A 23037-nucleotide genomic window follows, 5' to 3' on the forward strand; every position below is an offset into this window, starting at 1 on the left:
CACACACACACACACACACACACACACACACACACACTGGAACTATAAAATAAAGACCGGGGCAGTCTCCGAGCTGCCCTTGCTAAGCAACAAGTAAAACTGTCTGTGTTTCTCTTCTCTGAAGTCTTTACTGAAGAAGTGTTTTATAATATTTTCCCTAACACACTCATAGAATTTATTTATATAGCGCACAACAACAGCTGCCTAAAGGCGCTTTATATTAAAAGGTTAAGACCCTACAATAATACAGAGAGACCTCAACCATCACTCAGCCCTGTATGAGTAAACTTGTTGGTGACAGTGAGAAGGAAAAACTCCCTTTTTAACAGGAAGAACCAGTGAGAGGCAGCCATTGCCGCAAGTGAAGGAAGGGTGACAGGACAAAAGACATAGAACAAAGTACTAACGCCAAAAAGAATTTAAAAAAAAATGCAGTTGGGATATTCCTTTGAACTAAAAACGATAAATCAAAAAATAAATCAAACACCATGAAAACATTCTGCAAATGTGCAGATCAAAACTGATCTTAGCAGAGTGAAGCCAGCAGCATCTTGTCTGCCATGCTAAACTTCCATGAGTTTCCCATCAAACACCAAAGGTTTATGCGGTCAATAACAAGACACCCCCAATGTAATCGAGACACACTAGATTTCAGTGGAATCAAAGTAAAGTGTGCATTGTTGTCCTGTGACAACAGCTATCTTTCATGACCACAAGGTGGCGGTAATGCTTGGAAACAGCCTTAATGAAAGGAGAGGAATCGCATTCACTTTAGTTTTAATTGGTGTTTATTTTCAGATTTCATTAAGCAACTGCTAATCACTGCTCACCTTCTTTGTCCTGACAGAAGGCCACTGATCCAAGTGGCCTGCAGTATGTGAGGCCACATATATGATTTTGTACCTTCTGCTCTAAAAAACTAATATGCACATCAGCATACATACAAACCAGTCCCTTGAACAGCTGGTGCGTTACATGTGCTGTACACAAAGTATAAGAGACAAAGCTTTAAGCCTCCTCTGCTCTGTCCTACCTCTGAATCCTCTTTTTTGTCTTTGCTTTCCTTCTCTCACATAAGATGAAACAACCACAAACACATCCAGAGTGCCCTGCAGTTCCACAGATGATCTTATATCACCCTGCACATCACTCAAACTGCGCCCTGCTAGTGCTCTGCACTGTGAAACATCAGACAATAAATTTAACAAATATATTTATAAACATTGTATTTTCAAGTTATAGTATAAAGGGTGAAGTTGAGACAACGGCTTCTGTTTCATGACGAGTCTTTGCCATTAAACGACACCGAGCTGTCCTCGTCTCTCTCCATCCCACTCTGCTGTTCTTACATTTATTCCCCTTTCTTCTTCCCTCCCTCTCTCGCTCTCTGTCTCTCATTAGCTGTGCGTGTGTGTGTGTGTGTGCGTGTGTGTGTTTGTGCGCGTGTGTGTGTGTGACAGTAGTCATTTCAGAGTAAGACTGGCTGAAGCCCTTGCAGCAGTCAACCTCTTTGATGTTGAGCCCTGCTGAATTAGGCCATCACCCAGCGGTGCTCTCCTGCCTGCCTGCCTGGCTGCACACACACACTCTAGTCACAAACACAAACAAGGTATGCTTCAAAGTACACACATACAAATCAAAACAAATACACGCTGGAGGGAAGCGTGCACATGCCAAACAGACATTATTTGCTATAGCTGCTCACAAAGGTATAGGACACACACACACACACAGGTCCACATACATTTCATCACTTTCACAGTTTTCGCCTCTACACACTGTGAATTACATTCATGTATGGTAAAGTCCTCATTTTCTCATCTGCTTCCATTTAATAAACATAAATTTGAATTCTTATCAGCGCTTTTCCTCCGAGGCCTCCATACTACAGTACATCAAAAACCGCGCGCAGCCTCGTGAACACACATGCAGAGGAAATGTGGGACATTCAGAGAGAATTTATTCACGAATACAAACTGCAGGAAATAATTTGTTCCTTTTCAATCTCTCTCACACTTTTTTTTGCGGCGGTATGAATCGTATCGCGACGGCTGAGGGGTAACATTTCGCAAATCATTAATGAAAACAGACTAGAGACCTGATATTTCATAAATGTGAAAATGAAAGGATAGCAGAAATACTTTTGTTTGAAAAAAGGTGAATAAAGAGGGATGATGCAAGCACAGGACACTTACAGAAGCAGACAGGTTACAGAGAGAGAAGGGGAAAACCCCTCAAAAGCAACTCAGTTTAAAAGTGTGTCAAGTGGAACCCAGGAACTGGATGGAGCAAGTGATGTCCAAAAAATATTTCAAAAATACAGTGACTGAGAAAAAACAAGAAATATGCCCCAGGGCCACATAACCTAACAGAAGGAACACAAACAAACACCAAGAGAAAGGGAGGACATGGGGTTTGCAGATGAATTGTCAAAAAAAAGAAAATCCTCCTGTGACTTCTCCTAAAAACTCTCTCTTTACCTCAGTGGAAAAACATAAACTCAAAGAAACATGTGAAGGAGGATCCGTAAGGAGTTACATGCTCAGAGAACCGAGCTGCACTACATGTTGACAACATGTTTGATCAAATCAAACAGCTGATGAAATCAATTCAATCAACATGCTGTGCATATTACAGGGTAGAAAATTTTTTAAAAACAACTGAAAAAAATACGAACCATGTAATTATAGGACAAAAGAGACCATAGAGACCAGTTGGCGATTGCCTGGTAACCACCAATTATTGGAAAAAATAACAGGTATTCGAGCTCTGAAGGTGTCGCAGTTTTTCGAGTTTCACTGCCTCTCTGTGGTTTGTTAGTGGGTGTTAGTGGACAACTACTCACAACAAGGATTTGGGAGCAACAACCTCTGTGAATGGTTTCACCTAGTTAACAACTCAGGAAATACATATTTTTCCCTCACAACGCGAGAAATCTCTTTGGGCAGCAAGTTCTGCAACTGAGGGTGGAAACTATATCAAAATGATAGCAGCTAGCTAGCTAGTTTTTGCTATGTCACATGAGTATTTTAGCACCTAAAGTCTAGTTAGCCACTAGAACATTTGCTATATTTTAGCATGCTACAACAACAGCTATGACCAAGTGTCCAAAGTATGTGGTACAGCCTGTCTGTGGGCTACTCTTGTTTGTGCTGTTGTTTGTGTATCGGCCATGAAAAGTGTGCACTGCAGCCACTGACTGTACTTTTCATGCTGCCTGTTACTCCCTCCCCTTTTTGCCAGCCAATCAGCATTACCCACAAACTTACCCACAGCTGAGCTACCTGCCATTAGCTTGTTTAAGGGCTGCACAATAGCATGAACAGGCACAACAAGAGTAGCATAAAACAAGCATTAGATACTTTTCTTTGTTTGTTTGTTTTTTGTCTTTTTTAATCTGCTGCTTCCTGTGTGCTATGTAAATGTCAAAAACCTTGATTTCCAAGGCTGGGTTTTAAATAATTAGTGATTGTCAGACTGAAAATGATGTTCACCCTTCTGCAACTGCCCCCTCATATTTTTTCTTCTTGTTCAATTAACCAGTTTAACTCCTGCTTTTAGTAAGGTATTAATCATCTGTGACTGATGCAAAATTAATTAACAATTATTCTAAAGGCCAACAATGAAGCAATGCTTAAAATGAGGACACAGCTAATCCAAAGTGAGTTAAGCTACAATGTTAGATTCGCTTTAATCATTTTAACAGGGCTAATAATGTTTATTTATAGACCATTTCTCTAAACCGTTTTATTACAAGCAGATTTTTACTATAGCAGTGTGACACGGTTTGGCTTTGGCTTTTAACATATTGTTAAAGTTATGACATAAAACTGAAGGCGTAATAGAAAAGGTGTGGCACTGTGGACAATATGGACTCGGCTTTTACAGCCTTTAAAAGGCTCCGCTGCTTTCTTTTTTGCTCACTATTACGTATTACTTTTCTTCACTGTTTCTTTTGTTGATAAATGGGCAAGAGACCAAAAAAAAGAAAGGAAACAAATCCACTGCATTGCACGGATGCACATACACTGATTTCTATGGCTTTTGTTGCTCCATGCTTGCTTGATGTTTAGTTGTTGTTGAAAAATTGTATAAACTCTGTATATGGTTAATAATCTAATGGTTAAGCAATGGCAATGCTCCTGAAGTTCTTTTTGAAATGTCATTTGTAATGTGTGACATGTTGTTTTTGTGCCCTTCCTTATCACTGAAGGGCAAATGGCTTTTTACTCCAGTCAGGTCAGCAGCTATTTACTATCTCTAAGGACGCACATGTTCATAAATCTCGCTCTAAATATAAACACATGCATCAAAAACTATTTGAGAATAATAACACTAACGCTAAGCTAAACTTGTCTTACCCATCCTGCATTTCGTCCTCTGTCCTGTGCCTCAGCATATTACCATGTCTGTCATAACGTTGCTGAAGGAGGATGCTAAAAACTCACTGAGCAGAAAAAGGTCAAAAGTAGTATGCGCACTGTTACATGTTATGCTGGAGTAAAACAACAAAATCTTTCAAAAATAAACCTCTTTGTCTCACTCTCTAACTCTCTTTCTGGTGGCCGGGAACAGCCCTGTGGTCAAACTGGAGAGTGGCCAGGGATCTTTCCATCAATTAGCTGTGTCTGCCTTCAACTCCCTGTCTTTCTGTCTGACCCTCTCATTATTTCCACTGTTGTTGGTTCACAAAAGGAGTGCTTGAGAACAAGGGATCCAAATGTAGGGCACTTAAAGAGCAGGAGCAATTGCTTTGAATGTTGTGCAATCGTTCGCAATTCCTGCATAAATTAAATAACTAAAGCAATTTTAAGTGTAGGTGGGTTTTTGTTTATTGGTTGATTGATGGATGTGCTCCTTTTAACTCTAGGTAGGCGAATGAGTGATGAGAGAGGCGGCATACATGGTTCACACAAGATATTTTACATACACACACAGCTATACAACGCATACACACGACTGGGCTTCCCTGCACTCTGTGCTACACAGCGTGTCATTACTGCATATCAATTACAAGGGGAAGTGAAGATCTATTTCTAATTCAATCAGTCAGCGCTGGTGTCACATCCCTCGCTCTCTGGTTTCTCTCCCTGCGTCTCCCGCACTCTCCGCCTCGCTCTCCTGTTTCCCCCTCGCTTGATTCCCATCGATGCATTTCAGCTATTGTGGGGCTGGTGGATCCAGGAGTCAGGTGTGTGTGTGCGTGTGTGTGTGTGTGTGTGTGCGTCATCCTCTTCAGGAAACAGTTTTAGCTAAGTTTTGTACTTCTGGAAAGATGACACTTTCAGAGAAGGGAGGTAATCCTGGCCTGACCTTGTTTCTCAGGAAGGCTTGCAGAGTCTTTGAGATGCTGTGTTGTTATTGTCAAAGATGAGTGCAGTTGCTTTTATGTTGTTTTGAAAAATGTATTCCATTGATTCCAATGATTAATTGCAGAAACAGGTACCTTTGGTGACTAGAGTTGGGATTCTGTCACCCATTTTCCTCTAAGATTATTTTTTAATAACAAAAAAATGTCATTTTTAAAAACCCAGGATAACTCGTGAACAGGAGGAATTAATGACAAAGACCTGATAAAGAATGAATAGTCGCAGAGTGAACACTGGAGAGATCACACAAGGTACAGGTGGATTCAATCAGACACTAACACAGAAAGTAAAATCACCAAAAACCACATGAGAAACTAACCTTCAACATAAAACAAGAAGTCAATTTTCTACCTTTAAATTCAGACTTATTCAGGTTATTGCATGTTGCCCTAAAATCATCAGAAACATGATATCGAACCAATATTTACCCTGGATGGCATTAGCTTGACCTCCAGTAAAACTGTGAGAAATGACCAGAATATGTCCCTCAACGTGCACATATCATGGACTACATCCTTTCATCTGTGTAGTGTCACTTAAATCACAAATAGACTCTCAGAGTGATGCCAAATTACTAGTTTGTGCCTTTCTTACTTACAAGCTGAAGTATTGTAATTTCTTGTTATCAGCCATTTCTAAAAGCTCCCTGAGAAGTTAATCTAAAATGCTGCAGCAAGAGTAGAAGAGGGACCCCGGAGATCATATTTCTCTCATCTTAGCTTCTCTTTAGTGGTTTCCTGCTAAATCCAGAATTGAATTTAAAAATCCTTCTCATATATGAGGTCTTGAATAATCAGGTGCCAACATATCTTAAAGACCTAATAGTATCGTATTACCCTAACAGAGCACTCCGATTGGAGGTTTAATTGTGGTTCGTCCTGTGGAACCAGGTTAATTTGGGGGATAGAAACCATGTCTAGTTTTAAGATTAGAATCAAGACGTTTTATTTTTTTAAAAATGTTTATAGTTAGAGCAAGATCAGGTGATGCTAAACCATGTCTTAATTATGCTGGTGATCATTTCTCTTCCACTTCCCTATTTGCACTCCAATAATGCAAAGAGGGGGTAAGACGAATGGTTTATACTACAGTGGCCTAGAGACTAAAACACGTGATTTTAGTGGAAGTCAATGAGACACTTCTGGCCATGAAGGTGTCAGGAGGGAGTATCTGTTATCAGATTTTGCTGATATTTGACATGTCCAAGACTCAGCGATGCTCCATCCCCCGACTATTTATAATATGGGAAATAATTTTTTCTTTTTTGTTTTGTTTTTTTAAATAATGAATAATTAAACTTGTATTTAAAGAGTTAAAATCCTGAATGTTTTGATCATTTTATAAGGGCTCAAGCTGATTAAGTGAAAAAAGGGGGAAAAAGATTTTTTAATGGCAGATTTTGTGTGTGTACATTTTGGTCCACCAAGGTGTCGAAAGGGTAAAAATTTGAAGCGGGCATAAGGGTTAAATAAAAATATACATGACCATTCAATCGTCATAATAAAATACCAAAACTAAATAAGATGGAGGTTGTGGTTGGGTGATGAGTGCCTCAGCTGAGTAGCTGTCAAGTTACAGTTGAATGCTTAGCTGTACGCCTGCAGGACTGTGAGCGGGCATTTTCAGTTAGCCGATAGCGATGCAGCTGTGAATGTGCAAGTTCATCCGACTTTCAGCGCTGTAAACAAATCTGTCAACTTTTCTGCAAGGTGTGTTTGTGTAATTCAGCTTGAGTTTTGAGTGCTCAATTTTCTCGTCAGCTGTCCTTGTTTTCACTCAAACAGAGGCCTATGGTAAGTGGTGTTTTCTCGTGTCCTTGTTGACCTGCAGATGTAAAAATAACAAAAAATTTAATTAAATTAAAAAACAGCTTTTTGAATATATTTGTTATTTTGATTAGGAAATGGACATTTTGTAATGTGGCCTGAAAGAAGTGCACAAATCACGCCCGCAACTAATTCGTTCTTGCATTCCTGACTAAAGAGCTTAAAGAGCTTTTGCATCACTTTCTGGAAATGGAAACATAAAAAACATTTAAAAATCATCCCCATCCATTCATAAAAAAAATGTCAGCCAAATAAGGCCAGAGTTATAGAGAGGAGAGCTGCTTTTCTCTCTTTGTATGGTTTAATGCGCTTATTCCTCCTGAGAATATTCTCTCAATTAGCATTTTCTTTGATCAACTTTTAGATATTTGTTTGATATTTGCTTCTCTCTCTCTGTCTTTCATAGATCACAACCATTTAAACAATGCAGCTTTATCTCCTCTGGGTCCAGCCATGGCTTTGTCTCACCCTCACAACAACCTGGGAATTGGCTTTAACAAGTATGCCTCACTCAAGGCTGTGGGTGAGTAACACATACTAAACCTGACTACATGCATACATGTTTACAGCTGTATGTTTGCATGCTTACTCATGGATGCGGCTGCTGGTGTGCACATAACAAGTCACTTGCAGAACACAGACTTACTGTACAAAGGTCAGTGAAGCCAAATGTGTACGGTAGTAGAAAATGATGGGTTTTTTGTATGAGTCTGACTCTTATCCAGACATTCTGAGTTATGAATCATGTTTGAGTGCTGTGGTAGAGTCTAGATTTACCCTGTTACACCAGATTACAGCAGCTGTGATGTAAATATTATGACCATATGAGCCCACCACCATGATTTAAATAATCACCCATTCTCAAATATTGTTCTACCAGTTTGATATTACAAGGATCTAATGTTGGAAAAATACTGCAGGCACTTACACAAGAGAAGAAAATTGCCTAAAAAACAAATGAAAAAAATTACCACAATATCCTCACCACCATGATGCATAAATCAGAGCTGCAACAGAAATTGAAGAAGCTACTTTCTTCTATTGAGTTTTTGAGGAAAACAATGTTAGCAAGGCTCTTTCATGCACCGTAGCACCATCCAGCTTAAACTTTCATTTTGGTCTCTGCAGCTAAATATTAGACACATTATACCGAGAAGCTGTCACTGGCGAGCAGGAGATTAGAAGCAAGGTGCACAGATGCGCACACAAGGCTGATAGCAAAGCTTGGGTTGGTTTGCGCTGTCATCAATAATACACACATAACACACATAACTTGTCCAAATATACAGCAAAAACCAGTGGAAAACCATCAATATGCATGCTGGATTTACAGAGACAAAACATAAAAGTCAGTTAAATTAAAGAAGAACGTACTGTGTGCAACGGGTGAGTTCAACCAGTATAATACTGGCAGGTCCTTCCTGGAAATATTGATCATAACTCAGCAGTGTGAGACTGGTAAAACCAGTAATGATGATGTACTTTTACTTGTAGTGGAATGGTAACTCAGCTGGTTCACATTATAAAACCAAAGCTGTAACAGCTTTGGTTTTATAATGTAAAACCAATGTATGTTACATACGCGTGCACACACGACAGAGACTGGCTGAGTGACAGTAGAGTCTGGCCAGCAGCAGGGTGAAGCGTCTAGTTCACGCCTCAAGCTTGCCCTGTGAAAATACATGAATAAACCAACATATCGCACACTCGTACACACGCAGGATGTTGTTCATCCAAATGCAAATGCACACTTGAGGGAGGGAAGTGTAAACGTGTAGATGCAAACAGGGACACGCACACAAAAGCGCACACACGCACCTTCTTCATGTGATTACTTCAGACAGATAAGGACACTGTGACAAAGATGAGGAACAGCAGCTTGGCACATGTGCATGCATTGTTTATTGACATGTAAACGCAGATGTTATTGCAGTAGTTAATGTGTGGATTAAAGTAACTAAACAATGCAACGGATTGACTGGTATCATTATGCAACTTTTCAGTGTTTAGGAAATCCAAATAAATGAATTAAATGATTTTGCCATCACTGGCAGCAGATTTGAACTGATTATTAAGTATAAAACATTTGGAATAATGCTATGGTGTAGGACTTGGATCGGCTGGTGGGATGATCTACTGTGATTGGTTGTTGTGTTGTTTAGCTGCATACACTGGGAGTGATTTGAATTGATGTAATAGCCAAAAATTGTAGAAAGTGGTATTTGGGGACTTCATACATATGCATATACACAGACAGTAGTTGTCTATAATAATGTGCCTGTTGGTAAGGCTAAAATAAGACACCTCACTCCAAACTCTCATTTATAATTCAGTCAGTTCATTCAACAGCACTTTCAGGAGCTAAAATGTTGCTTTGAACAAGAGAGAAATATTTACTTTACTTTACTTAATATTGCAAGATTTCTAATTGCAGCCATCAAAACATGTAAGTGATTCCTTGCAGCAGAGCCCACGTGGTGCTGACTACTGTTTTCAAGAATGAAGAAAAAGTTGATCGTTTATATTAAACACATAGAATTAGGACACTAAGCTCGCAAAAACTGAGGCCAGCAAAATGTGGTGTGACTGTGGAAAATGACTGAAGAGAAAAAGAGCAAGAATGAGACAATCTCATCTCATTATTCTGCTCAGTGACTGGGAGACAAAGGCCGACTGCAGCAGCAGCAATCCCCTATCCACAATGAGCGTCAGCCACATTTCCCTGAAAAATACTTCAAAGTATCACATCCTTCACAGACGGAGGTGCAATAACCTCCTCTTTCACTCGATGTCTAGGTATTGAGTTAAGACTGTTTGATGACCCATAGGCTCTTCTCTGTTTTGTAACTGCTTTATTTCTGTCTCTCTCACACACACACACAGTTTTAGAGTGCTCTGCTTTTTGTCATCAGCGATGCTGATCATCCACGCTCTTTAACTACCGTATGTACCTAAAAGCTTACACAACACCAGAACAACCTACGACCCCTGGCAATGCCCTGTATATCTTCTCCAAAAGCCCTGTGAGCACATCTGCTTTAAAAAGAAATCTGTTTCTGTGACAACATTCATGTGAGACATGAAAACTGTGTGTGTGAAAGACTTGCATATGTTATAACGCTTTCATCATGACATTGTGTCAGAACATTTCGAGCAATTTGTTTCTTTTCAATTCATTCCTCCACAATCACTGGATGTGGCGCATAATTTGGGAATGAATAATTTGACAAATATGGAAATGTGATTTTTTGTTTTCTTGCCAACAATCTAATGAGATCCACGTCTTTCAGACATTTCAGCAGATTGTGTTTTATTCGGACAAAGCCAGGCTAGCTGTTTCCTCCTTATTTCATTCTTCACACTGCACAAAAAACAATCCTATCAGCTTGTGCTGTTTCACTTTCAGAAGCTTGTTCTCTTAGAGTTCTCTATTTCTTTTCATTTCTTTAAGTAGTCTTCAGGAATAGTTCTCCAGACTTCTTGAAGGACTTTCAAAGCTCTTCTTTGGATTTTGGCTCCTTTTTATTCTGTTCTCTTCAAAATGATCCCACACTGCTTCAATGATGTTGAGGTCCGGGCTCTGGGGAGGCCAATCCATGACTGACAGTGTAACATTGTGTGTTTTTCTATCCAGGTATGCTTTTACTGCATTGGCAGTGTGTTTGGGATCATTGCTGAAAAGTTAAGCCTACGCAAATCAGAAGCTTTCCAGATGGTATTGCATAGTGGATCAAAATCTGCTTTTCTGTGTTTACACGTTCTGTCGCCCCAACATGACTGCCTGAGATGCAGCCCCAAACCACGACAGAGCCTCCCCCGTGTTTTATTTATGGCTCTAGACACTCGCTCGCTGCCTCTCTCCTGACCTCCTCTGTATGTACTGACAAGATTTGAACCAAAAATTTCAAATTTAGATTCGTCACCCCGTCAGACCTGTTACCACTGATCTTCTGACCACTGACAGTTCGAGTGTAATTTGGCATACCTCAGCTTTTCTCTGTTTTCCTTCCTTAAGGATCGCTTCTTGACAGCCACACGTCCACTGAGATCATTTTTGATGAGGCTACAGTGAACAGTAAACTCCATCTCTCAGGTCTGGTGTCAGGTCTTTGCTCATTTCCTAAGCACATGACTTTTAAATCCATCTGCTGTAGATACCTTTTTTTAAGACTTGCAACTATTTATTTTGTCCTCCACTGGTCCAATTTTCTCAGTTGTTTTAAGGCCAAGATCTGCCAAGTTTTGCCTATAGCTGTGTGGGTATCATCTTGTTGATATATAGATACTTATTTATGCCTGTCTGTTGTCTTTGGTGTTTTTCATAGATACAACCAAAGAAATGGGAACTATAGCCTGTTGCTGCTAGTGACAAAGTGGCTTGAGATACAAGCTCGAGACTTTTGCACAGTGCTATGCAGTAAATGTACTCAGACCAATCATCTTTTCACACATGCTTATCACTTCTCTTACTGTGCAATAAACAAGTCAGTGGGTCCAGAAATCCTTCCTGTGTGGGCAAAGTCATAGCTAGGACACCCAACAATTTGGACAGGACAGCTGACCATCAGTCAGGTGAAACAGCATGTATCTGAACTAAGCTTTGAAATCTTTATTAACACACTTGGACTTCCTGCAGCAGGTAAAACCTCACTTCTGCTTTTTAAAATTTATCCTGCAAAGCAAGACACAAAAGGTGATGTTAAAAAAAGGGAAAAAATTTAGATTTTAAAATTTGTGTGTAAGAATGAAACATGTCAAAGAGGTCAGGAAACTCTATGACGTCAAACCGTTGCCAGGTGTAGCAGCAGGACTGAGGATCAAGCAGCTCTGATAACTTAATTAAAGTACTGGAGGAAGTAGGGGTGGACTGGCAGGGAGAGCACGGGACAAAGATGCTAAAGGTGAGAGAGGGAGAACGTGATTGGACAGAAACCAGATGAACATGTAGAGGAGACGCTCAGAATCGAGTGTGAAGGCAAGGATTTTTTATAAACAATTACAAACCTATGTGTGACTGACAGAGTTAAATCCAAGTCAGTGACCAGTGAGCGTCAGGTTTACAGCAAGAAAAAAAAAACACAAGACAGAAGGTGGAGGGATTTTCTCAAAGAGGCTGTGAAGGAGTGTTTGCCAAACCACTCGGTCTCCAAACTGCGGGCCAAGACTGCCTGAAGTTTTTAATTACATTTTAACAATCCTGCAGTTTTAAAGGGGAGTACAGACAAAATGCTGTCAATCTGAATTTTGTTTTGATATGCAAGTTACAACACTTGTATAAACTGGAATGAATTTATTATCCAGTGAATGCAGAATTAGGGTGGAAACAGGAAAATCTGCTTTCTGAGAAGAACAGCATAAGATTACAATTTGGATTTTTTTTTCTCTTTGTGGTTGTTGAAACTTTCAGTATATGCTTCAGGACACATAATGTAAATAATAATGAAAAAAAGGTGTTGTGAATTTTTAGACACGTGAACTGGAGGGATCTCAAAGTCTGGCTTTGAAGATGAATCAGCTCCTCTGGTTTAGCTTTTTTTTTTTTTTTTTTTACGTTTTGCACTTCATGATGCAATTTCTCTACATGCAGCGATTAGTGAACAACCTGTAGAGACTAATGAGGAAAAGCATAGCAATCTAGTTTTAACATTTCCTTCAGCAATGTTTCTATAAAGGGGAAACCTTCTGATTCAAAACAAATGGAACGTCTGAGCTATGATGTTCTGCAGGGGGGATTTTCTTCTTTCTTGTAGCTTATTCAGTTTTACCACCTCAGCTCTGCCGGACTTTCCTGGTGTAAAATAATTAAAAGCTGAATACTCCTAAGGAAAGTATTGCTTAAAATCTACAGAACACTGCTTTGGAGAGCCAGAAGTTACCAATTCTGTCAGTGAACTGAAATGTAACTTACATGGTGAAAAGGGACAAGCATGATATTTCCATTTGATGTCATGTTATTAAAAAATAAATAAATAAATAAAAATAAATAAATAAATAAATAAATAAATAAATAAATATATATATATATATATATATATATATATATATATATATAAAACACCCAGCACGCCCCTGCGGGCGGTTTATCCTTCAAGCTCGGGTCCTCTACCAGAGGCCTGGGGGCTTGAGGGTCCTGCGTAGTATCTTAGCTGTTCCCAGGACTGCGCTCTTCTGGACAGAGATCTCCGATGTTGTTCCCGGGATCTGCTGGAGCCGCTCGCCTAGCTTGGGAGTCACCGCACCTAGTGCTCCGATTACCACGGGGACCACCGTTACCTTCACCCTCCACATCCTCTCGAGCTCTTCTCTGAGCCCTTGGTATTTCTCCAGCTTCTCGTGTTCCTTCTTCCTGATATTGCTGTCATTCGGAACCGCTACATCGATCACTACGGCCGTCTTCTTCTGTTTGTCTACCACCACTATGTCCGGTTGGTTAGCCACCACCATTTTGTCCGTCTGTATCTGGAAGTCCCACAGGATCTTAGCTCGGTCATTCTCCACCACCCTTGGGGGCATCTCCCATTTTGACCTCGGGACTTCCAGGTTATACTCGGCACAGATGTTCCTGTACACTATGCCGGCCACTTGGTTATGGCGTTCCATGTATGCCTTGCCTGCTAGCATCTTGCACCCTGCTGTTATGTGCTGGATTGTCTCTGGGGCATCTTTACACAGCCTGCACCTGGGGTCTTGCCTGGTGTGATAGACCCCAGCCTCTATGGATCTTGTGCTCAGAGCTTGTTCTTGTGCTGCCATGATTAGTGCCTCTGTGCTGTTTTTCAGTCCAGCTTTGTCCAGCCACTGGTAGGATTTCTGGATATCAGCCACCTCCTCTATCTGCCGGTGGTACATACCGTGCAGGGGCCTGTCCTTCCATGATGGTTCCTCGTCTCCCTCCTCTTTCTTGGGTTTCTGCTGCCTGAGGTATTCACTGAGTACTCGGTCAGTTGGGGCCATCTTCCCAATGTATTCTTGGATGTTCGTTGTCTCATCCTGGACTGTGGTGCTGACACTCACCAGTCCCCGGCCCCCTTCCTTCCGCTTAGCGTACAGCCTCAGGGTGCTGGACTTGGGGTGAAACCCTCCATGCATGGTAAGGAGCTTTCTTGTCTTTATGTCAGTGGTTTCTATCTCCTCCTTTGGCCAGCCTATTATCCCAGCAGGGTACCTGATCACGGGCAGGGCGTACGTGTTGATGGCCCGGATCTTGTTCTTACCATTCAGCTGACTCCTCAGGACTTGCCTGACCCTCTGCAGGTACTTGGTGGTTGCAGCTTTTCTAGCGGCCTCTTCATGGTTCCCATTCACCTGCGGGATCCCCAAGTACTTGTAACTGTCCTGTATATATATATATATATATATATATATATATATATATATATATATATATATATATATATATATATATATAAAAACACCCAGCACGCCCCTGCGGGCGGTTTATCCTTCAAGCTCGGGTCCTCTACCAGAGGCCTGGGAGCTTGAGGGTCCTGCGCAGTATCTTAGCTGTTCCCAGGACTGCGCTCTTCTGGACAGAGATCTCCGATGTTATTCCCGGGATCTGCTGGAGCCACTCGCCTAGCTTGGGAGTCACCGCACCTAGTGCTCCGATTACCACGGGGACCACCGTTACCTTCACCCTCCACATCCTCTCGAGCTCTTCTCTGAGCCCTTGGTATTTCTCCAGCTTCTCGTGTTCCTTCTTCCTGATATTGCTGTCATTCGGAACTGCTACATCGATCACTACGGCCGTCTTCTTCTGTTTGTCTACCACCACTATGTCCGGTTGGTTAGCCACCACCATTTTGGTCCGTCTGTATCTGGAAGTCCCACAGGATCTTAGCTCGGTCATTCTCCACCACCCTTGGGGGCATCTCCCATTTTGACCTCGGGACTTCTAGGTTATACTCGGCACAGATGTTCCTGTACACTATGCCGGCCACTTGGTTATGGCGTTCCATGTATGCCTTGCCTGCTAGCATCTTGCACCCTGCTGTTATGTGCTGGATTGTCTCTGGGGCATCTTTACACAGCCTGCACCTGGGGTCTTGCCTGGTGTGATAGACCCCAGCCTCTATGGATCTTGTACTCAGAGCTTGTTCTTGTGCTGCCATGATTAGTGCCTCTGTGCTGTCTTTCAGTCCAGCTTTGTCCAGCCACTGGTAGGATTTCTGGATATCAGCCACCTCCTCTATCTGCCGGTGGTACATACCGTGCAGGGGCCTGTCCTTCCATGATGGTTCCTCGTCTCCCTCCTCTTTCTTGGGTTTCTGCTGCCTGAGGTATTCACTGAGCACTCGGTCAGTTGGGGCCATCTTCCCAATGTATTCTTGGATGTTCCTTGTCTCATCCTGGACTGTGGTGCTGACACTCACCAGTCCCCGGCCCCCTTCCTTCCGCTTAGCGTACAGCCTCAGGGTGCTGGACTTGGGGTGAAACCCTCCATGCATGGTCAGGAGCTTTCTTGTCTTTATGTCAGTGGCTTCTATCTCCTCCTTTGGCCAGCCTATTACCCCAGCAGGGTACCTGATCACGGGCAGGGCGTATGTGTTGATGGCCCTGCCCGTGATCAGGTACCCAGGGCCATCAACACATATACATATATATATATATATATATATATATATATATATATATATATATATATATAAATCTCATATATATATATATGAGATTTTAAGTAGTTAATTTAATGCAATGCAACTCATCAAACCATGAAGCGGATTGGCTAGAGCACCAGAAGTCCGCAGGCTCTACTGTCCATAAGCAAATAATAGGAAACTGGGACTACAGAATTTTTGTTCTTGCTGTAACACTTAGATGGACAGAAACATGAAACCACGAATCCATCCAGCCATCTGTCAACAGTTCAGGGTGGTGGTGGTTTAATGGTGAAGGGGGATATTTTCTTGGCACGCTTTGGGCCTCTTAATACTAACTGAACTTGTGTAAATGCCACAGACTACCTGAGCTTTGTTGCTGACCGTGTCCATCCCTTTATGTTGACAGCAGAGGTAGGCAGTAACGCGTTACTTGTAAAGCGTTACTGTAATCCAATTACTTTTTCAAGTAACGAGTAAAGTAAGGGATTACTATTGCAAAAACGGTAATTAGATTACCATTACTTTCCCGTAGGAACGCTGCGTTACTGCGTTACTAAAACCGTGATTTTTTGCGAGAATGTCTCATGATAGTGACGTAAGTGAGTGCGACGTTCGTGACAACAGCTGTGTGCAGATCAACAGTGGATCATATATCGAGTGCGGGAGAGAGTATGAGCGTGCAGCGTTTAAAGCGTGGAAGTACTGACCTTACTTTGTAAGGAACATTAGCGTCCATTGTGCATGGGAAGAAAACTTCTTTTTACAGCGAAAAAACCCTTCCAAGCAAGCACCGAGTGCGCTATGACGTAATGGGAAATTCACAGAGAAACTCGCAGATTCTTCCACTGCCCGCTGCGACACACCTGCACCAGGGTAAACCTCCGCCTACCCCACTCCTGCTTTACAGGTGAAAATAGAGCAAAAGGACCGCTAGTCTATGACTTTATTTATTTTCTGCTGTGTGTTACTTGCATCTAGTGAATGTAAACACACAAAAAAATATTTTTTATGTGCTGGAATGTGCAGAAAATAGGTTTAAATATTAAACAAATTTCTTCCAGTCAGAGAATGTTGCATATAATTAAATTTTTGCTTGATGCATAAAGTTAAAAGATTAAAACTAATAAAACAAGTTTTAAAAAGAGACTTTTCCACTGGATTACATTTTGTATGATGGATTATGCAGAAAAAGTAGAATTGGGCTGAAAGATCGATCGCTTTATCACCTCTTCAGGTTGTAAATCGTGTTTTTAAAAAGTAACTAAGTAAGTAAGTAATTAATTACTTTTGAAAATAAGTAATCAGTAAAGTAATGGGATTACTTTTTGGGGGTAGTAATCAGTAATTAGTTACTGATTTCTTTTTTCAAGTAACTTGACCAACACTGGTTGACAGTGTACCCATCTTCTTCCAGCAGGATAGCACACCATGTCACAAAGTTCAAATAATCTCAAACTGTTTTCTTGAACATGACACTGAGTTTTCTGTACTCAAATGGCCTCCACAGTCACCAGATCTCACTCCAATAAAGCATCTTTGGGATGTGTTGGGAATGAAGATTAACGTCATGGATGTGCAGCCGACAAATCTCCAGAGAAATGTCACCCCAAAATGAAACTGTGGCATTTTTCAGTACACTTGTATTATTATTTATCCAGGTAGATTAATTTGGTGTGAGTTGCCTAATTTTGCAGTTACCTACCATATCTGCTCTTTTTCTGTGTAACTGGTCTAATTGGCACTTGCTTTGTAGTGCTTGGAGCGTTTACTCCACAGGTAAGCTTATAAACTTAGCAGCATTGTAATATGATATCACAACCCTCACAAACCTTGTGGTGAGAAGTTTCATCTAGAAACTTTCATGTCTCTTTTAGCCTCCAACACTTGCCAGCCACACCACACAATAATTATCTGAATACTCCATCTGACTTTGACAAGGGGTTTGTGCTACAGGTAGCAAAACACCCCCATCCTAAACCTCACCTTGTGTAAAAATGCTCACAATAACATTTCTAGGTTTAGGTTTTAGATAAGTTTGGTTGGTTTGTTGGTTGGTTGATTGTGTTATGGGGTCATCTCTACTGGATAAAGACAGGGCTGCAGAGTTGTTTTTTATGTATATTAAAATATTTTTTGTATTTAGTAACAACAAGCAAACACAATTGAGTTCTATTACATCAGAGAGAAGACATCTCTAAAGCTTGTATCTCCAAAAACTAGGCAAAGTTCTCTATATTCATGAATAGAAACACAAGCTAGAGGAAAACTAGATGTATCTGATGTTAGAGTGAAATATCCCTTTATTTTGGCATATGTGCTCAGTGGGGTTCTTTTAAAATGAGCTTTAAAATTATGAATTGCATAGTGGAAATATGTGTGTGGGTCTAGAAATAACTGGATCTTGGATCTTTCCTTCCCACAATGTCAATATGTTAATAAGCCCTTTATAAAGCAGAAATAACTGTGTAAACATAATGAAATGACATTGAAATAGACCACACAAAAATGCAGCACATTGTCAAACTGAAATCATTTGGAGGCTCCAATTTATGCAGTTATAATGCAGTGGCCCAGATTGGGCCCGTGGGCATCACTTCAAGCTGCCACTGGATAGAGAGCAAAAGCTTATGTTGTTGAAGAGTGTGGAATAAATGAAACAGAGAGCGGGAAACAAGCGGATGAGAAAGAGAGAGCAGATGGAGAGTGTGTGGAACGGACAAGATGGTGGGTAATACTGCCACAGAGGACCCTGCTGTCAGGTGCTTCTTCTGGCAACATGTGTGGAAACACTCAAATGGACAGTAACAGCAGTTGTTGTGAGAAGCAAGGGTGTGTTTAATTCATTGTGTCTCAGTATTTTCCCCTTTGTGTGCAACATTTGAATCAGTGTATCTGTCAAATTCTGCTAGCCTCATGCTGAAGTGTTTTATACCAAGGGCAGGGATACTGTGATTATAATCAACAATCAAGAAATTGATTATTTAAGGAGACGTGTCATTTTCAAAATCTACAATCAAGAGACGCCCTCGTGAATGTAAATACAGAGGGTTTATAACTGGTTACATTCAAGCAGGAAGGCAAGGTTAGACTTTACCAAAAAAACAAACCATCTAAAAGAGCCTGCATAGTCCTAGAATAATTTTCTTTGGACAGGCGAAACCAAAATGAATGATGAGTAGGGAAAAGTCTGGATAAGGAGAGAAATGGCTAATTATCCAATCACATCATCTGTCTAGCATGGTGGAGGTAGTGTTATGGCATGGGTATGTAAGGCTGCCAGTGGAACTGTGTCACCAGCGTTTATTGAAGATATGACTGCTGATAGAAGCACCAGAAGTTTCGTCAAAGGGCGTGGCCGTGGCACCAGATTAAATTTTGGTCATTTTGGTAAATTTTTTTACTTGTTCTTATTACCACATACATGGTCCGATCTGGACCACACATCTCTTTAACTGCAATATTTGACAATGGCCACAGTGCCACCTAGTGGGAACAGGAAATGTCATGTTTCAAGGCGGATGGTCACAACATCAGCCCAAACCAGTACTCCACCTCCACCTTGCTGGCGTCTGAGTTGGACTGGAGCTCTCTGCCCTTTACCAATCCAGCCACGGGCCCATCCATCTGGCCCATCAAGACTCACTCTCATTTCATCAGTCCATAAAACCTTAGAAAAATCAGTCTTGAGATATTTCTTGGCCCAGTCTTGACGTTTCAGCTTGTGTGTCTTGTTCAGTGGTGGTCGTCTTTCAGCCTTTCTTACCTTGGCCATGTCTCTGAGTATTGCACACCTTGTGCTTTTGGGCACTCCAGTGATGTTGCAGCTCTGAAATATGGCCAAACTGGTGGCAAGTGGCATCTTGGCAGCTGCACGCTTGACTTTTCTCAGTTCATGGGCAGTTATTTTGTGCCTTGGTTTTTCCACATGCTTCTTGCGACCCTGTTGACTATTTTGAATGAAACGCTTGATTGTTCGATGATCACGCTTCAGAAGCTTTGCAATTTTGAGACTGCTGCATCCCTCTGCAAGATATCTCACTATTTTTGACTTTTCTGCTTTATTTTCTTTTTCTAATCTTGAAATGGTGGTCCCCATCACCACATGTTCATCTTCTACATTTGAAATGTGTTTCTCCGTTTGCTCTACTCTCCCCACACAGTCAGATAATTTTTTCTGCATTTCGTTCATGGCTGCCACAACCTCATCTGCCTTGCTGGAAAACTTGGCCACAGCGCCCTTCAGCTTGTCCCAAAGTGCAGTTTGCGCGTTTGCAAGCTTGTTTTCAATACCTGCAAACTCCTCTCGTATGGCACGCTGCAACCTCTCCTCCATGTTGCCACTATCCGTGGGGCCGTGTTCGCTCATGGTGGCTGGCTTGTTAACTGCGCAGGTCTCAGACGCGCTAGCTTCACCGCCAAACACCGATATCTTGGTTTGCGTGGTTGACTTAGTCTTCTCCTTGGTAGTTTTACCGGGTCCAGGCATCGTGGGTCTATAATGTATTTCGTTTTCGTGTTTCGGAGCGTTTTTCCTTAATTTTAAGGATTTAGCAAAGTTTCTTGCAGGAGCAGTTCAGAGCTCGACCGATCACTACGGTGACGTCATCGGAAGTCCCCATTTTTGACTTTTCTGAGCCTGTCAAGTCCTTCTTTTGACCCATTTTGCCAAAGGAAAGGACATTAATAATTATGCACACCTGATATAGGGTGTTGATGTCATTAGACCACACCCCTTCTCATTACAAAGATGCACATCACCTAATATGCTTAATTGGTAGTAGGCTTTCGAGCCTATACAGCTTGGAGTAAGACAACATGCATGAAGAGGATGATGTGGACAAAATACTCATTTGCCTAATAATTCTGCACTCCCTGTAGTGGGTATAGGACAGGGGTGTCAAACTCAAATACGCAGTGGGCCAAAATTCAAAACTGGAACAAAGTCGCGGGCTAACATTAATATTTATTGAAAAAAAAATCTTCCTCCAGATATAAGAATGAATCTTTTCTTATGGACTCAAATAAGTTTTGCTGGAAAACTGAATATGGAACAAGCAAAGCTTAATACTAAACAATATATATACTAGCTGTATAATAGGTAATAGGTAGTAGGCCAGCTCTAATAGTAATTTGGTATGGCTTCGCGGGCCAAATGTAATTAGGCTGCGGGCCAATTTTGGCCCGCGGACCAGAGTTTGACACCTATGGTATAGGAGATGTTCAGCGAGACTGGACCGCACCAGAGAAAAAGGGCCCTCTCGTGGCTGCTTGCAGCTTTAATTAAATATGAAATTGAATACAGACAAACCAAACAGGTCCAACAAATTATTGAGCTAAGTGTGTGAATCCACACATACAGTTCACACTTGTGCATATTTGCAGACAGAGACACAGAAATGCAGACTAATCCTCATTTGTATCGTGCCAAAGTTAAATAAAAGCAGAACTCTTCTGCTAATCATTTGTTATAAATAGCCCCCAGTGCCTGTACTTTACTCATTTCTTGTTCCTGAAGTATTTTCTGTTCCTCTACAGAATTAACAGACTGAAAATGGCTGTAGTGCTGTTGGAATACTTGATGGTGCACTGAGAAATGCTAGAACCTGCTTAAATCCTTGAGCCAGCATGGAGAATTTTTCTGAGGGAGTAGATAATTTCCTGTAACTCTGTCTTCGTCGCCAACAGCTGCTGTTGAAGTACCCTAGAGTTACACAATGGACGCACAAAAGGGTTCAATAAGCAATTACAGCACTGTGATAGTGCTGGACAGCTTCCTGACATGTGTGAATGTGAGACTCGCCCTCTAGGTGTTTTTCTGGAAAGGCAAACATAAGGAAATGGTTTTAGTCATCTTGGCTAGAATATATTATTGAAATTGACAGATTTAGCTATGGAGCAGAAAAGTGGCCCTTGGCTAAACTTTTCATACAGTAAATAAATCAATAAATTTGGGGTCTGCAGCCACAAACGCCCACACACAGCCATCCACTGTCAAATTCAACAGTATAACGAGAAAAACAGATGCACAAGACTAACTTGATACAACAGGGGCTGAAAGCATGATGTTACGTCACGAGGAAATGAAATGTACATTTAAGAGAGGCTGATTTAGAGCAATGAAGTCAGAAAAGGTGAAGGGGCAAGAAAAAATAATAAAAATCATACAGCAGAATATTTTTCAAATATTTTTTTCTCTCCAGGAAAAGGGACCGATAAAATAGGGCCAAGCAAACAAGGTTGTAAGTGTCTTTAGGGCAGAGCATGTATGAGGGAAGTGGTGGCAGTGGTGGTGGTGTTGGGGGCGGTGGTGATGACCAAACAGCAGAGTCGAGTTCCACTCAGAGAGCTCACACTAATCTGACTCGACATGCTGAACCGGGTCTATTTTTATTCCTTACAAATCACTCCTTTTGCTCGGGACTCGCTCATGCCACTTTTTCCCCATAGTTTGTTGCTTGTATTTTTATTTGTCTCTTCTGCCTTACATCTATGGTCAGCGGGCACACAGATCAAAGAGCAAAGAGCAAATAGCAATCATACAAATGCTCACAAATTCTTTCTTTTTATTGGCTACCTGTTAATTTATCTGGAATTTGGTGACTGATAATAAAAAGATATTCTCTGACATTACAAACCATATAGCTTCTTTAAAAAAATTGCAAAAAATGAATAAATATTTGAATGCTCAAAGTATAAAAATATATGAGGTGGGTGGTGGTCTGGTGGTGGGGGTCCACATTCATATATCAAACCAAAAACAGTCTATATTTGACATTTGTTCATTGTTAGGACCACCTTTGAATCATCTATATCCACACATGAATAATCACTATATTTACTGGAAAATTATATGTTGTTACATGGGCACAGTTACATAGTGAGTGAGTCTAAAGAGAAACTTGATGACAATCAGGGTTAATTTGATCATTTCCATATGTCCATGTCTACTTTTGCACATAGTGAAGTGACTGTAATAAAGCGCCTTGTAAACAGTATAGATCAGTAATGAATGTATCAGTCTTTGATTTACTTTTGTTGCCGTTACTGATCAATTGGACAGCCTGATACAAATGTTTAGGATAGTACAGCACTATCCGGTCTTTAAGTCTAACGTCATTAGCCATGTCTGGGCCCAAACTCCGCTGCAGGTCTCAAAGTCAAACAATCACTGCGACATCACTAAGAGTTGAAGAACTGTCTAAATTCTTTCATCTGTAATAAAATGTGGCTTGTCTACCAGGT

The 23037-nt window shown here is 41.1% G+C and overlaps 1 protein-coding gene across 1 annotated transcript in view; it reads left to right on the forward strand.

Moving 5' to 3' along the window:
• LOC113021122 (protein shisa-8) overlaps nt 1–23037 on the forward strand; it is a 129536-nt gene that overhangs the window by 103552 nt on the left and 2947 nt on the right. The window contains exon 4 of the mRNA XM_026165583.1: nt 7602–7718. Within this exon, the coding sequence (XP_026021368.1) occupies nt 7602–7718 (117 nt within the window). The remainder of the gene's footprint in view (nt 1–7601; nt 7719–23037) is intronic.

This window comes from Astatotilapia calliptera, chromosome 4, assembly GCF_900246225.1.
Source record: "Astatotilapia calliptera chromosome 4, fAstCal1.2, whole genome shotgun sequence".
Taxonomy (NCBI): domain Eukaryota; kingdom Metazoa; phylum Chordata; class Actinopteri; order Cichliformes; family Cichlidae; genus Astatotilapia; species Astatotilapia calliptera.